General features: G+C 36.0%; 1 protein-coding gene across 3 annotated transcripts in view; it reads left to right on the forward strand.

Moving 5' to 3' along the window:
* SMG1 (SMG1 nonsense mediated mRNA decay associated PI3K related kinase) overlaps nt 1–12,761 on the forward strand; it is a 67,784-nt gene that overhangs the window by 16,906 nt on the left and 38,117 nt on the right. For all 3 annotated transcript variants that reach the window (XM_083800118.1, XM_083800120.1, XM_083800119.1), the window contains 10 exons: nt 1,082–1,218; nt 4,945–5,003; nt 5,685–5,898; nt 6,699–6,824; nt 6,932–7,004; nt 7,417–7,514; nt 9,124–9,297; nt 10,241–10,465; nt 11,088–11,189; nt 12,176–12,445. In XM_083800118.1, the coding sequence (XP_083656244.1) occupies nt 1,082–1,218; nt 4,945–5,003; nt 5,685–5,898; nt 6,699–6,824; nt 6,932–7,004; nt 7,417–7,514; nt 9,124–9,297; nt 10,241–10,465; nt 11,088–11,189; nt 12,176–12,445 (1,478 nt within the window). The remainder of the gene's footprint in view (nt 1–1,081; nt 1,219–4,944; nt 5,004–5,684; nt 5,899–6,698; nt 6,825–6,931; nt 7,005–7,416; nt 7,515–9,123; nt 9,298–10,240; nt 10,466–11,087; nt 11,190–12,175; nt 12,446–12,761) is intronic.

Raw genomic sequence — 12,761 nt, forward strand, 5'->3', positions numbered from 1 at the left:
AATGTCAGGTGTCTTCAAAGTTCATTGCTTAAACTGATGCCTGGTGAGAAACCGATTATTAAAGCTGATTTTATTCATACTCTCTTTTAAAATTCAAAAAATAAAGACCTGGAAGTAAGGTTGAGAATATTCTTCATGACCATAATGCAGAAGGTATTCTCGTGGGAATGACTGATGTGTTACATAGCAGAGAGATCAGTCATCTGTGGTAGACCTCTGTGTTCTCGTAATAGTCAGTGACTAAGAAAATCTTCGTGTTCCATGAATCTTCTGATCTTTATCACCACAAAAATATCTAATGTCAATCTTTTGAAAAGAAACCTTGCTTCTTTTGTGCGAAAAATGGAGAGGAGTTACTCATATGACTTTAGGAAGAACGTATTGCAATTGATATCTAAATCAGGGAAATTGGGTTGCGACCTTCTTCACTAGTATGAGTAGCTCTGCTGGTCAACTTACAGGAAGTGTTTTCTTAAGATGCTGCTATCCATTTTCTTAGGATGCTGCTAGTTCTCCTGTATTAGGATCCACTAAAATAAGACTTAAATGAGTAGCCACTGCACCTTTGCACAGATGTATGCTTCTGTTCCTCTACAGATCAAGTGTATACGTTTTCCTTTTCGAAGTAGAACCCTTCTAGGTTTCAGAAGACTAACTGTAATCTGTCTTCTCGTGCCAAAATGACGGAGAAAATGCTATTTCTTGGTGGTTGCTTGGGCTTAAATCTGTTTCTTTGCTTCAAGAAACAGCTTGCTTTTTTTTTTTTCCAAAAGGTTTTCTTTAAATATTATTTGTTGAACTGTTTTATTCATATGTTCAGCCAGAAATCCATTTTATAACCTTGATGAGGTTAAATCATTCTACCCAGGTGCTAGTCTGTCCACTGGAAGAGATGAAGTATATTGGTAGCTAAATTGTTTTTTATTTTCCTCATATTAGCTTTAAAACAAATTAAGTTTATTGGCTTTTTTCCTAAATTACTATTAAGTCTTATTGAGTATGCAAATGCCCATTTTAGGCAATATAGTTATTGTTGATAGAACACTGTAGAAACAAGAAATAATTGCCTTTTCTTTTCCAGAGCGATCGTTGTCTTATTCTGACGAGTCTCGACTGTCAAATCTTCTTCGGAGGATTACTCGGGAAGACGACAGAGACCGAAGACTGGCTACTGTAAAGCAACTGAAAGAATTCATTCAGCAACCAGAAAACAAACTGGTTAGTAGTTTTTACTTTTCCACAGCACTGGGGCATTTATCTTTTTACAAAACAGTTTTTTTTTTTTTTTTAAATTTGAGTATTGGGGTACGTTTATGGGGAATATTTTATATCCAGTAAAAGGAAGTGTGTTCCTGGATTGTCTGTTCTTTCTCTGGCATTCAGTAAACTTTCTATTGCTTGATTATTTATGACAAACTGCCCTACTGAATATGTTAGCTGCAGAAATAAATCTGGCATTCGTTTGTTTGTTTTTGACTGGTCTTTTAAATATCCTCTAGATCCTTTAGCAAGAAAATAAGGAAGAAGCAAACCAAACATGCTGCTATCTTGTTCAAGAGCTGTTTCTGTATTTTAAATTAAAAATGTGCAGATATTTTTACAGTCTCACACATAGCTTGTCTTATAGTTACTGAGCTTTCTGGCTAAATGTATACAAAAACTGAGTTACAGGAGAAATTCTCTCACTGTCTTATCCAGGAGCATGCTATCCCCATTTGGATTGTGTAGCATCCTCAGATGAACATCAGTGTTTCTTTCAGTAGCTTCCTGTATGCTGGGCAAGGAAGAAGAGTCAGTCTAATCCTTTGGAGTAAACATGACGCCTTATTTTTGGAAGGACGATTATTTGTGTGGTACAAGCCAATAGGCTCTCCTGAGAGGAAGAATGGAAATACTAAAAATACTTTGATTCCATGGTTTATATTCAAGTAAAGAGTCTTTTTATAATTAGTCTTACAGTAATTTGCACTTAAATCTGAATCTCACCTGGAATAAAATTGCTCAAAGCAATTAGCTGTCAGTTAATTAACTGACCATTAACTGTCAGCCTTTGTACCATTATGGTACTGCAAGCAGAGGTTAACTTCAGAGAACACGAGAAGTGAACGGTGCTGTTTTGCTGTAGTATTTCCTCAATAACTGCTCAATAGGAAGAGTCTGTGACATAGTCAATGTGTGCTCATAACTGTGATGGAGACTGGTAGAGCAAGTAGGAGGCTTCACACCACTTTGACATCTTTTTGGTAATTTGAGTTCAAGGCATGTGTACGGTTATTTTAAGGCAGCTGTTGTAATGGGTATTTGTCCAGATTCGGGTTGCAAGTCTGACAGCACATTACTGGTTTTCATGAAGAAAGCTGCAATCTCATGGAAAAGAAATTGCATTTTGATTAGCTTTTTTAAAACCAGGAATATCGCAGAATTTTCATAAATACAGAATTCTTCCATGAGGATGGCAGCATCTTTGTTAAACTCTGTTGCATGTAACATCTTTGGCTAAGGCTCCACAAAGGCTTTGCTGATACAAAAAATCACTTTGCTTCCATTGAGTTGCTTTTGGACAGAGGAACAATTTCTAACACTGGGAGTTGCAGAGATTTGATGCTACAGGTTTGCTGTTTGATAGGCAGTGAATTTGTCAATATTTATGTACAAAGATAAGTTTACAGTGAGAGGAGTGGAAAAGTGTGACAGTTGCAGCCCCTGTTTTTCAGTAATTGATGCATACTTATCTATTTTGCCATCTGTTTTTGAAATTTGCGAGCTTAAACTCTGTCTACAGGTATTAAAAATTAACTGCAGTATCTTTTGAAAATAGTTGTTTGGTACTGGCTTCTGCTTTTCATTTGTCTTGGTTATAGCAATCATCTTATTAGATACTGATAAATGAAGTTAAGGAAACCTTGAATCCCTAAAGACTCCTGATGTTTATCAAGCATCTGAGGAGAAACAAAATGTGTTCTTTGGAAAAAACTAGGATGTAATGTTCCAGGTGGTGAATATATATTTCGTGTCCTTTAAACTTGAAAGGGAGCCCACAATTTTTCAGCATTGTGTAAAATGAAAAAAGAAAAAAACACCTTTGTATGTGGATCCTCTTTTGTGTGGAAGGAACAAAGTAAGTCTGTTTTCATTAGGCCTTTGTTTTGTTTTTAATGGGTTGTTGAACTCTAATATCCTGAAGTGTTTCTGAAGGATACAGGGGGGATAAAAGTATATCCTAGTGTGGGTATGAATATTTAAAGCTAGTTATTTTGAAGTAAAGTATTAAGAGGTTTTTGTCTGACACCTCTCCCCCTTTTTCTCTTTTTTGAGAACTTAGGAGTTACCTCTGTATTATTTAAAAAGCAGGAGGTGCAAGTTTAAATACCCTGATACACACTTGTAGGCAGTGCTGTGATAGCTTAGTTGCCTGTCTGAAATCTGTCTGCAAAAGTTGACTGTTTCTATCCGTGTTTAAAAGAAGTTGGTTATTTCTCTGAGTCAGTTAACCATTGGTAATTCTGCTCTTTTCCAAAAGGTGTGACACTTAAACGGCGAGACCTGGATTCTGTGCACATAGACATAAGCAGACAGACTGTGTGCAAGCCTAGCTAGTAGTTCAGCTTCTATTTCAAACAAAATCTTTGTTAATACAGGGGCTTGGAAAAGTAAATGTTTTCCAAATTTATTTTTATTTTTTTTAAATTTTGTTCTTGTATTCACAAAACATTTTTTCTGTAAGTTAGGTTCATTTTTATTTTATTTCTTGGGGCATATGGGAATTGCCATTCTGATGCCTAACTCAGTGGTGACAAAGTTTGTACTCACTAGCAGGCAGAATGTTAAAAGTTTGTCACTGAAAAACTTTTTAAAACTTCTCCCAGCTAGCTAATGAGAACAAGATCAGCTATCAAGTGATCCCACAATGTTGAGCATAACATTTTGTAAAGGACGGTGCTTAACCTAGCAGTCATTCTTGCAGTTCTTTACATCATTAAATGTAGTTTAACAGAGTTCTTGTCGGTCTTGGGGTCAAAATGTAGGTGTGTTGAACAAAGTGAAGTAGTAAAAGTAGTAAAAGTAACTGGGCAGTGCCATTGCCATGTAATGGCATTGTGCTCCAGCTTCTGAATTGTATAGATGTCTTTTTTCCCCTCTCTTTTTGTAGCCTCTTCTGCAGGCATCAGGTACTCTTTTAAAATGTCCGTGTGAGTTTTAAGGGGCCAAGTATGCGACCCCCCCCCCCCCCCCCCGTGCTCAGAACTTAACACAGTGATGTTATTTAATTTTTGTTAGAAGATTAATGTCTTTCTAAACAAAAGAGAACAGACCTTTTCATTAACCTGTCAAAAGAGCTTCTTGATAATACCTTGTTTGTAATAGTGTTGTAGCTAAATGTATTGTTTTGCAACTTACCTCTAATGTTTTTTCAGTGCGTATTAAGAAAAAAATTCTGATTATGTTTACTGAGAATTGGTGGTTCATCAGTAATGTTTCATCCCCAGAAAATAGTACTCCATTTCTCTGTAAGTGTTGCCTAAGGAGAAATTGTAATACTCTAGACTATTATCAGATCAATTAAATATTCTGCTGATACACTCAGTTATTAATGTAGGAGCCTAGGTCTTCAGGAGACGTTCCTGATGAGCTGTATGGTGAGTCTTACGTTTATGATGTAATGTTATTAACAAGAACTAAATTTAGAACAAGACTTGATAGCAGGCTGCCAGTGTATTTTCGTGGCTACTAGAAATAAATATGAAATACAACATGTAGGATAATATTGCAGTATTGCTTAATATAGTTCCTGCTAGTCCGCAGTGGCTATGGAAAGCATAATAGCATTCTATTAGCAAACAGAATTGCCAGGGGTGTTTTTAATGTGGGTGTAAACAGGGCCTAGTTTGCACAGGTTATTGTAGCATTATGATGTTTATGCCTTTTATGTATCCTGTATTATAGGTACTAGTTAAACAACTGGATAATATCCTGACTGCCATTCATGATGTACTCAATGAAAGGTAAGCTAGAAAATTTAAGCAGTTTAGAGGTTTTAAAGAAGAAAAAAAGTAATGGCATTAAGTTCTTGATTTTCAAAAAATCGAAAAGGTTAAAAGAAATTCATTCCCTAGTTTTGCTTGGGCGTGACAAAAATTAGTAATGGAAGAGTATTGGAGGAAAGCTAAGACTCATAGGCATACCAATGACACTGTTAGATTGTCTAGAGTACACTTCATGGAGAAAATTTTATTGTACACGTGTGGCTTTTATGCTGTAGGTAGCATGAATTCTCAGCTACATTTAATTGGTTAGGTGTAGTATTGTGCTGCTGTGGTTATCTAGCTTTAGAATTGAACATAAGGTTTTGTACAACTTTTGGTATTTAGTGTTCAGTGCTGTTACCCCAACTCAGCTCTGTGTTAAAAATTTTCTTTCTTGAATAACGCGTTGCAAGTAGATTGGCCAATTTATTCTTTTATTTAAATTTAATTTATTTCATAGAAATAGTATTTCATTGAAAATTTATTTCACATTTTTATTTTAACTTTACGGTCACTGCAGCAGTTAAATAGGAGGGAAGTACTTCATTTATGCATATATTTTTCTGCTTGAGAAAATGTTTGAATTTGTTCTTGGTTTCTTCTGTTCTGCTTTAATGTCTGGAGACTCTACATTTCTTTTTTCTCTCCCTGAAAATACAGTAGCAAATTGCTTCAAGAACTGAGACAGGAAGGAGCTTGCTGTCTTGGCCTTCTTTGTGCTTCTCTGAGCTATGAGGCTGAGAAGATCTTTAAATGGATTTTTAGCAAATTCAGCTCATCCACAAAAGATGAAGTTAAACTTCTTTATTTGTGTGCAACCTACAAAGCACTAGAGACTGTAGGAGAAAAGAAAGCCTTTTCATCTTTAATGCAGGTAAGACTACAAGTTTAAGCAGGAATATTAATGATTTTTTCAGTGCAATGCTTGAATTAACTCTTAAACTAGGATGAACAATAAGTAATACTATGTTGACATAAGTGTAATTAAAACTGGCAGGGAACTTTGAATGGAGTTGTTTGGTTTTGTTAGAAGAAAATGTCAAGTCTTAGTACGTATTTTAATGCTACTTTTTGGTGTATGTTGCAGATCCAAGATGAAGAATCTTGTTGAGAATAATAAAAATCGACAAAAACACAAAAAAAAGTGGAATGCTACACACAGCCTAGTGTGTTAATTGCTTTGATTTGCCACCTCCTATTTGTAGTGTCTAGGTTGAATTTTTTCTGGATCTGGGACAGAACAGGATGTGTGCATCCTTGATCCCGTGGTTCTAGTTTTAAGGGTCTTATTTTGGGTGTAGAACTGCATTCAGGTCTGTGCTCCTGTTTAATATTTTAGTTCCAGAGCCAAAAAGGTTCAGCAGGAGAAACAGACTTAGAAACAACTAATTGTTCTGTGGCTAAGGAATTTAAGAAAACTGTATTTGCAAACTTTGAGTCTGGATATACCATAACTCAAGCAAATGTCCTGTTGAAATGGTTCTTTTGAAGCCCTATATGTGATGCTTTTTACTCTTTTCCTCCCTGCAAAAAGAGTGTTGAGAAGTTTGACTTCAGGTAGCTTGCTAAAAATTGTTGAAAGTTGAGTAAATCCATGTCTTTACATTGTAACTGTTTCACATGTGTTAATGAAGTGAAATGTCTAATAGCTTTGCTTTGCTTTTTACTTTTTAGCTTGTAATGACCAGCCTGCAGTCCATTCTAGAAAATGTGGATACACCAGAGTTACTGTGCAAATGTGTCAAGTGCATACTTTTGGTGTCACGATGTTACCCACACATTTTCAGCACCAATTTTAGGGTAAGCTTCATATGTCCTCTTCATTTTCTCCTAGTTAGAAAACCTGTTGTAACGTATTGGGTAACCAACCTTTTTTTTTTTTTCCCTTCCCCAAAACTGCTTTTCAGGACACAGTGGACATACTGGTTGGGTGGCATATAGATCACACTCAGAAACCTTCATTGACGCAACAGGTGTCCGGTGAGTTTGTCCAGAGCTGCTAATGTCCAGTCTGGCTTGCAGGAGATATGGGTTTACTTACACAGGTTGGGTCCTACTGATGTGGAACTTGACAAAACCAAAATGAGTTTCTGGCTGTGTAACAATACATTTTGGTCCTAATGTTTTAGTAAATTTGTGTTTGCCATTTCATGTTGTAGATGGAAAAATGGGATGTTTATTCAGACTACATGTAAACGTCAGTTCATTTGTGTGACTCCTTAGCAATTTTTAGTAGGTTTACAGGTCAATTCTCAAAAACTAGGAAAAAATGAGCTTGTCTTTGATGCACCTGCAGAATACGTTGTGGTAAAGATATTGTACTTTACAAAAAATGTCGTTTTTGTATATTAACTTGTACCCCTGTTTTAATTGGCCTGGTATTTTTATACAGGGTGGCTGCAGAGCTTGGAGCCCTTCTGGGTGGCTGATCTTACTTTTTCTACCACGCTCTTGGGTCAGTTTTTAGAAGATATGGAAGCATATGCTGAGGTAAGTAAGGCTTTATTATATATACACACCAGTGTTTACTATTATAGATTTTATTAAAAAAATACATAGATGTGACTTATGGATGTATTACATTTTTAGAAAAGGAAATTATAGAATGTTTCTGGGGAAAACAGGATCAAATTCAGAGCATATTCAAAGTGCATAGAATGACAATTCTGGAATGCTCATGGATGGCTAATACTTCCACCGCATCCCCGGGCAGCCTGTTCCAATGCCAAAACACTTTCTGTGAATAAATTCTTCCTGACATCCAATCTAAACCTCCCCTGGCCCAACTTGAGGCTGTTTCCTTGCACCTAGATTATTAATTGCCTATAGTAAGAATATGCATTTACCTGATGAGGTTGGGGAGCTAGGTATATAAAAGTAATTAGCAAAACAGGAATACTTTTATTTTTAAAAACCTGAAGTGAAGACATTTTGCTGTCTTTCCTTGGTAATTTTTTCTAATTGTCCAGCCTCAGAGTTTTTTTGGAAGAAGTGATTATTCATGGAGAGAGAGATTCTTAATGCTTCCATAGTTAATAGTAAACCTGTTTTTTAAACAAAGTAACAGGTTATATTCTGCAGAAAACAAGGTAGCAGGAGCTTAGAAACCTGTTAGAAAACTAAAACAAATTAACAGATACTTTGCTTTGACACTGTAACCTTTGCTTGTTAATACAGTGTAGAGTTTATTTGAAGCTGTCATTAAACCAAGACTGTTGGAAGGGATCTTAATGTATGTGTGCTCATGTATATATGCTTATAACTAGATTGGGCTACAGTCTATATGTTAACAGAAGTGCTATTGCCTTGTTTTTACCTGCAGATTCTATGGGTAAGATTGTACTTCCTACGCAGTCTGTTTCACTAAAAGCAGAATAAATCATTCAGTTCTGCTAGTGTACTTATATGTGCACTTAGACTTTATCTTATTAAGTTAGCACAGTAAGTCAGTGCTTATCAGCTTGTCCACTGAACTGGACAATGTGCATATTACGTGTGGAAGAGCCTTAAGGTAATGTGTTACCTTAAATCACGGAGAAGGTGGTTCAAGCTAGTGTGTTTTATTTCGCAGAGGGGTAGACAGTATCTGTCGTAATGAGATCAGCACTTCTGGGAAGGTTCCCAGCACTGTTGCCAGCTGGCATGAGATAGCCTGGTAGTAAACTCAGTCTCCAGATGAAGGTAGCTGCACGTAAACAGTGTATTGGGAATGGCCTCTCAAACATCCTGATGCCAGCCTGAAGCTGGGAATTGCCTGGGAGAGTGGTAAAAGTGTGCAGGCAACTGTTGCAGCAGAACATGCTACAGTGGCTTATAAATAAACCTCTGTTTTCACTTACAAGACAGTCTAAGAGTACTCTGTTGCAGCAGCTAAACTGCTGAACAGAATTTCATTACTGTTCAGTGAGTTGCTTATCTTTGTGTGCCTCTATCCTGTCTTCGTGAAGTTAAATGTGTTGGCTAAATATGTCTACAACTGTGTAATATCTATAATGTGTCTGGGAAATAGACACAAAAAATCAAAATCTGTGATTAAAAATAATTATGTGCATTTATAACTGCTAATTATGTATACTGATATATAAAACGTGCACTGTAGGACCTCAGCCATGTGGCTTCCGGGGAATCAGTAGATGAAGATATTCCTCCTCCTTCCGTGTCCCTGCCTAAACTGGCTGCGCTTCTTCGGGTGTTCAGTACTGTGGTGAGGAGTATTGGGGAACGCTTCAGCCCAATTAGAGGACCTCCAATTACGGAAGCATATGTAACTGATGTAAGAATTCAAGCTTTTGTTTTTCTTTGTTGCTGACATGATTTATCACCATACAATGACAGTTTTTTTACTGTTGAGTTTATTTAGGTTGTGTGCATGTTTGTTAGTTGATAAATGTGTATTCTCAGCTTTAAGCAAATGTATTTCCTTTAAGAAATATGCTGTGGGAATTGTATTAAATATTAAGGCATACATTGTGACAGTGAGGTATTGGAATCATGTAGCAGTAACCAACGTTTTTTTGTAGGCGTTTTGATTTTACGTAGCAAGATTTGTGTCTGTGTTATTTGTCTTTGTTACCATTTATTCAAATTCAAATTGTGTGATTTATAAAATGTAGTTTTTACTTTATTCATGCTGAAATTGTATCTAAGCTAAATATAACAGCGAAGTCCTTTTGTTCTAGAGAGAACTTCTGTTGAGTTTTCATTATTCTACATGATATTGTACAACATGAAAAGTCACTTCTATACTTTTGCAACAGGACCTGTAGAGGGTGTAAATGACTTCTAAATAGATTTAACAAAGTAAAAGTATCTTGTTGCTGTTGTTGGATGAGCTGTACAATTGGAATATATTCCTCTACAGAATTCTGTTAGAGACAGAAAAATTTCTTTAATAAATAATGGTATGGATTTCCCAATTAAAGCCAAGATAGTTATGTAACTTGTCTTAATCTACAGAGGATTCTGGTGATGCAAGAAGGTTTATCTAGGCCCTTAACTGAGTAAGAAATCAAGCAAAGGTACATTTATTTTCTTACACTTTGGAGCGTAATGCCATGATGTACATTATTCAGAATATTCTTTTAACAGAATATACCTTGCCACAGATATTATGAGATAGGATATCAAACGGAAGTTCAGTATAATTAAATAGGAAGTAGTTACTCCTTTTTTTAAAAATTGATCTTAATTTAGGTGTTTTCTTTTTAATTTTCCAGGTTCTGTACAGAGTAATGAGATGTGTGACTGCAGCAAATCAAGTGTTCTTCTCTGAAGCAGTACTCACAGCTGCCAATGAATGTGTTGGTGTTTTACTTGGTAGTCTAGATCCAAGTATGACTATACACTGTGACATGGTTATCACATACGGATTAGATCAAATGGAAAATTGTCAGACGTGTGGCACTGATTATATCATTTCAGTCCTGAATCTGTTGACACTGGTTTGTACTTATTTATTATTATTAATGTTTTCCCATTGGAAAATGTTATTTTTTAAGCAAAATGTTTTTTTCTGCATATGTTTTACATATATTTATTTAAAACTCTTCCTGACCACAAGCAAGAAATCCCTCTGTTTTAATACTTTATAGCTTATGCTGCTAGCTTGTTCATGCTATTGGGTTGTTAACATGGCTTTTAGTTTTTAGTATGAGTGCTTTTTTCCTCTGTTGCTTGACTGTTGGTCTCTGCAGTTGATACCACCATCTGATGAATTTCAGAACCTTAGTGCTAATATGTGCTATTTATCTACTGTATATCTGCTTATGCCGTGACCTGAGAAATCAAAACATAGCTCTTAAAAGTAGGCCATAAGTTTTGAAAGCCCATATGGATGCAGGTTAATCAAGCAATTTTCTCTCTTAGCCGTCACGTTAAAGCCTGAAAGTAATTCTCTGCATGTGTATTTGGGAAAGCAAATACAAAATACTTGTGTTACTGGGAAGCTTTTTTCTAAATATAGCATATAGAGGCTAGAAAAACAGTATTTTGATTCAACTTTAATAATCTGTTGTAATAAAAAATTGGATACTTAAAAGTATTTATTTTGTGTTTGTTCTCCAGATTGTTGAACAAATAAATACAAAGCTACCATCTTCGTTTGTAGAAAAATTATTTATACCAGAGTCTAAACTACTTGTACTTCGTTATCATAAGGAGAAAGAGGTAAGAGTGACTTTACAGATGTATTATAACAGTCTTAATGCATTTGTTAAAATATATTCTTAAGCTGGAAAATTTTATTCATCTTAAATAAGCTATGAGAAAGCAGATGTAGCTAGTTCTTGCTTTTGGCATTTAGATTTGATACGGAATTGGTAAGTTTACAGTCATACCAGATAGAGAGGTCTGTAGTTAATGTGGCGTTCATACTTGGTGTGCACTATGTGGGTGGTCTAGAAAGCTATCCACAGATTCTGTGAGTGAGTAGTACTTAATTACAGAGAGATGAAGATAGGTGCGAGTACTAGACCAGGCTATTCATAGATAAAGAATCACAGCTTTTAATTCTGTGTTGGCAATTAATATTTTTTATGATTTGTTGTGGTTTAACCTGGCAGGGTGCTTAGCTGTTTGTTCACTGTCCCTTACCCACACAGTGGGATGGAGGAGAGAATTGGGAAGGGGAAAAAAAAAAAGCTTGTTGGTTGAGATAAAGAGTTTAATAGGACAGAAAAGGAAGAGAAACAATAATAATAATTATAATAATAGTAATAATAATATGTACAAAGCAAGTGATGTACAATGCAATTGCTCACTGCCTGTTGACCGATGCCCAGCCCTTCCCCAAGCAGCAGTCCCCACTCCCCCCACTGGCCAGCCACACCAATTACTCAGCATGATATTGCATGGTATGGAGTATCCCTTTGGCCAGTTTGGGTCAGCTGTCCTGGTTCTGTGCCCTTCCAACTCATTATGCACCTCCAGCCTCCTTGCTGGCAGGGCGGTATGAGAAGCTGAAAAGTCCTTGGCTTAGCGTAAGCAGTGCTGTACAACAATTAAAATATGAGTGTGTTATCAACACTATTCTCATCCTAAGCCCAGAACACAGCACCATACCAGCCACTAGGAGGAAAATTAACTCTATTCTAACTGAAACCAGGACATAGCTTCAGACTAATCAGTTGTTTCTTTATTTTTATACTCCCAAGGTTGTTGCAGCAGCCCATGCTGTATATCAAGCAGTACTGAGCCTGAAGAACATTCCTGTTCTGGAGACTGCTTACAGGTTGATTCTAGGAGAAATGACCTGTGCCCTAAATAGTCTTCTCTATAGTTTACATCTTCCCGAGGCCTGTTCTGAAATCCAGCATGAGTCTTTCAAGAAGCATGTATTCAGTGTGGACAATGCAAAGTTTGTTGTTATATTTGACCTCAGTGCCCTAAGTACTATTGGAAATGCTAAAAATTCATTAATTGGGGTGAGTAAAAAATATACAGATTGTTTTTAGTACTTCTTGTGCAAACTTCTTGTGCAAACTTTAATTTAAAATATAATACATTTCACTAGTAGTATGTATGTATAATTAAAATGATCATATTTGTTTCCTAATAGGTTATAGAAAAAGACATTCAGAATTAAAACCTGGAGGAAATGGACCAGGTGGTTCTTATATCTAGTTTGTGCATAATGAAAAGTAGTTTCTAGGGAAGAGTGTCTTACCAGGGTTATTCTTGGATTGATTATAATATTGTCAGAGTAATTCTACTTTGTGAAAAGCAAGACAGATAAAAGCA

The sequence above is a fragment of the Anser anser genome (assembly GCF_964211835.1).
Source record: "Anser anser genome assembly, chromosome: 15".
NCBI lineage: Eukaryota > Metazoa > Chordata > Aves > Anseriformes > Anatidae > Anser > Anser anser.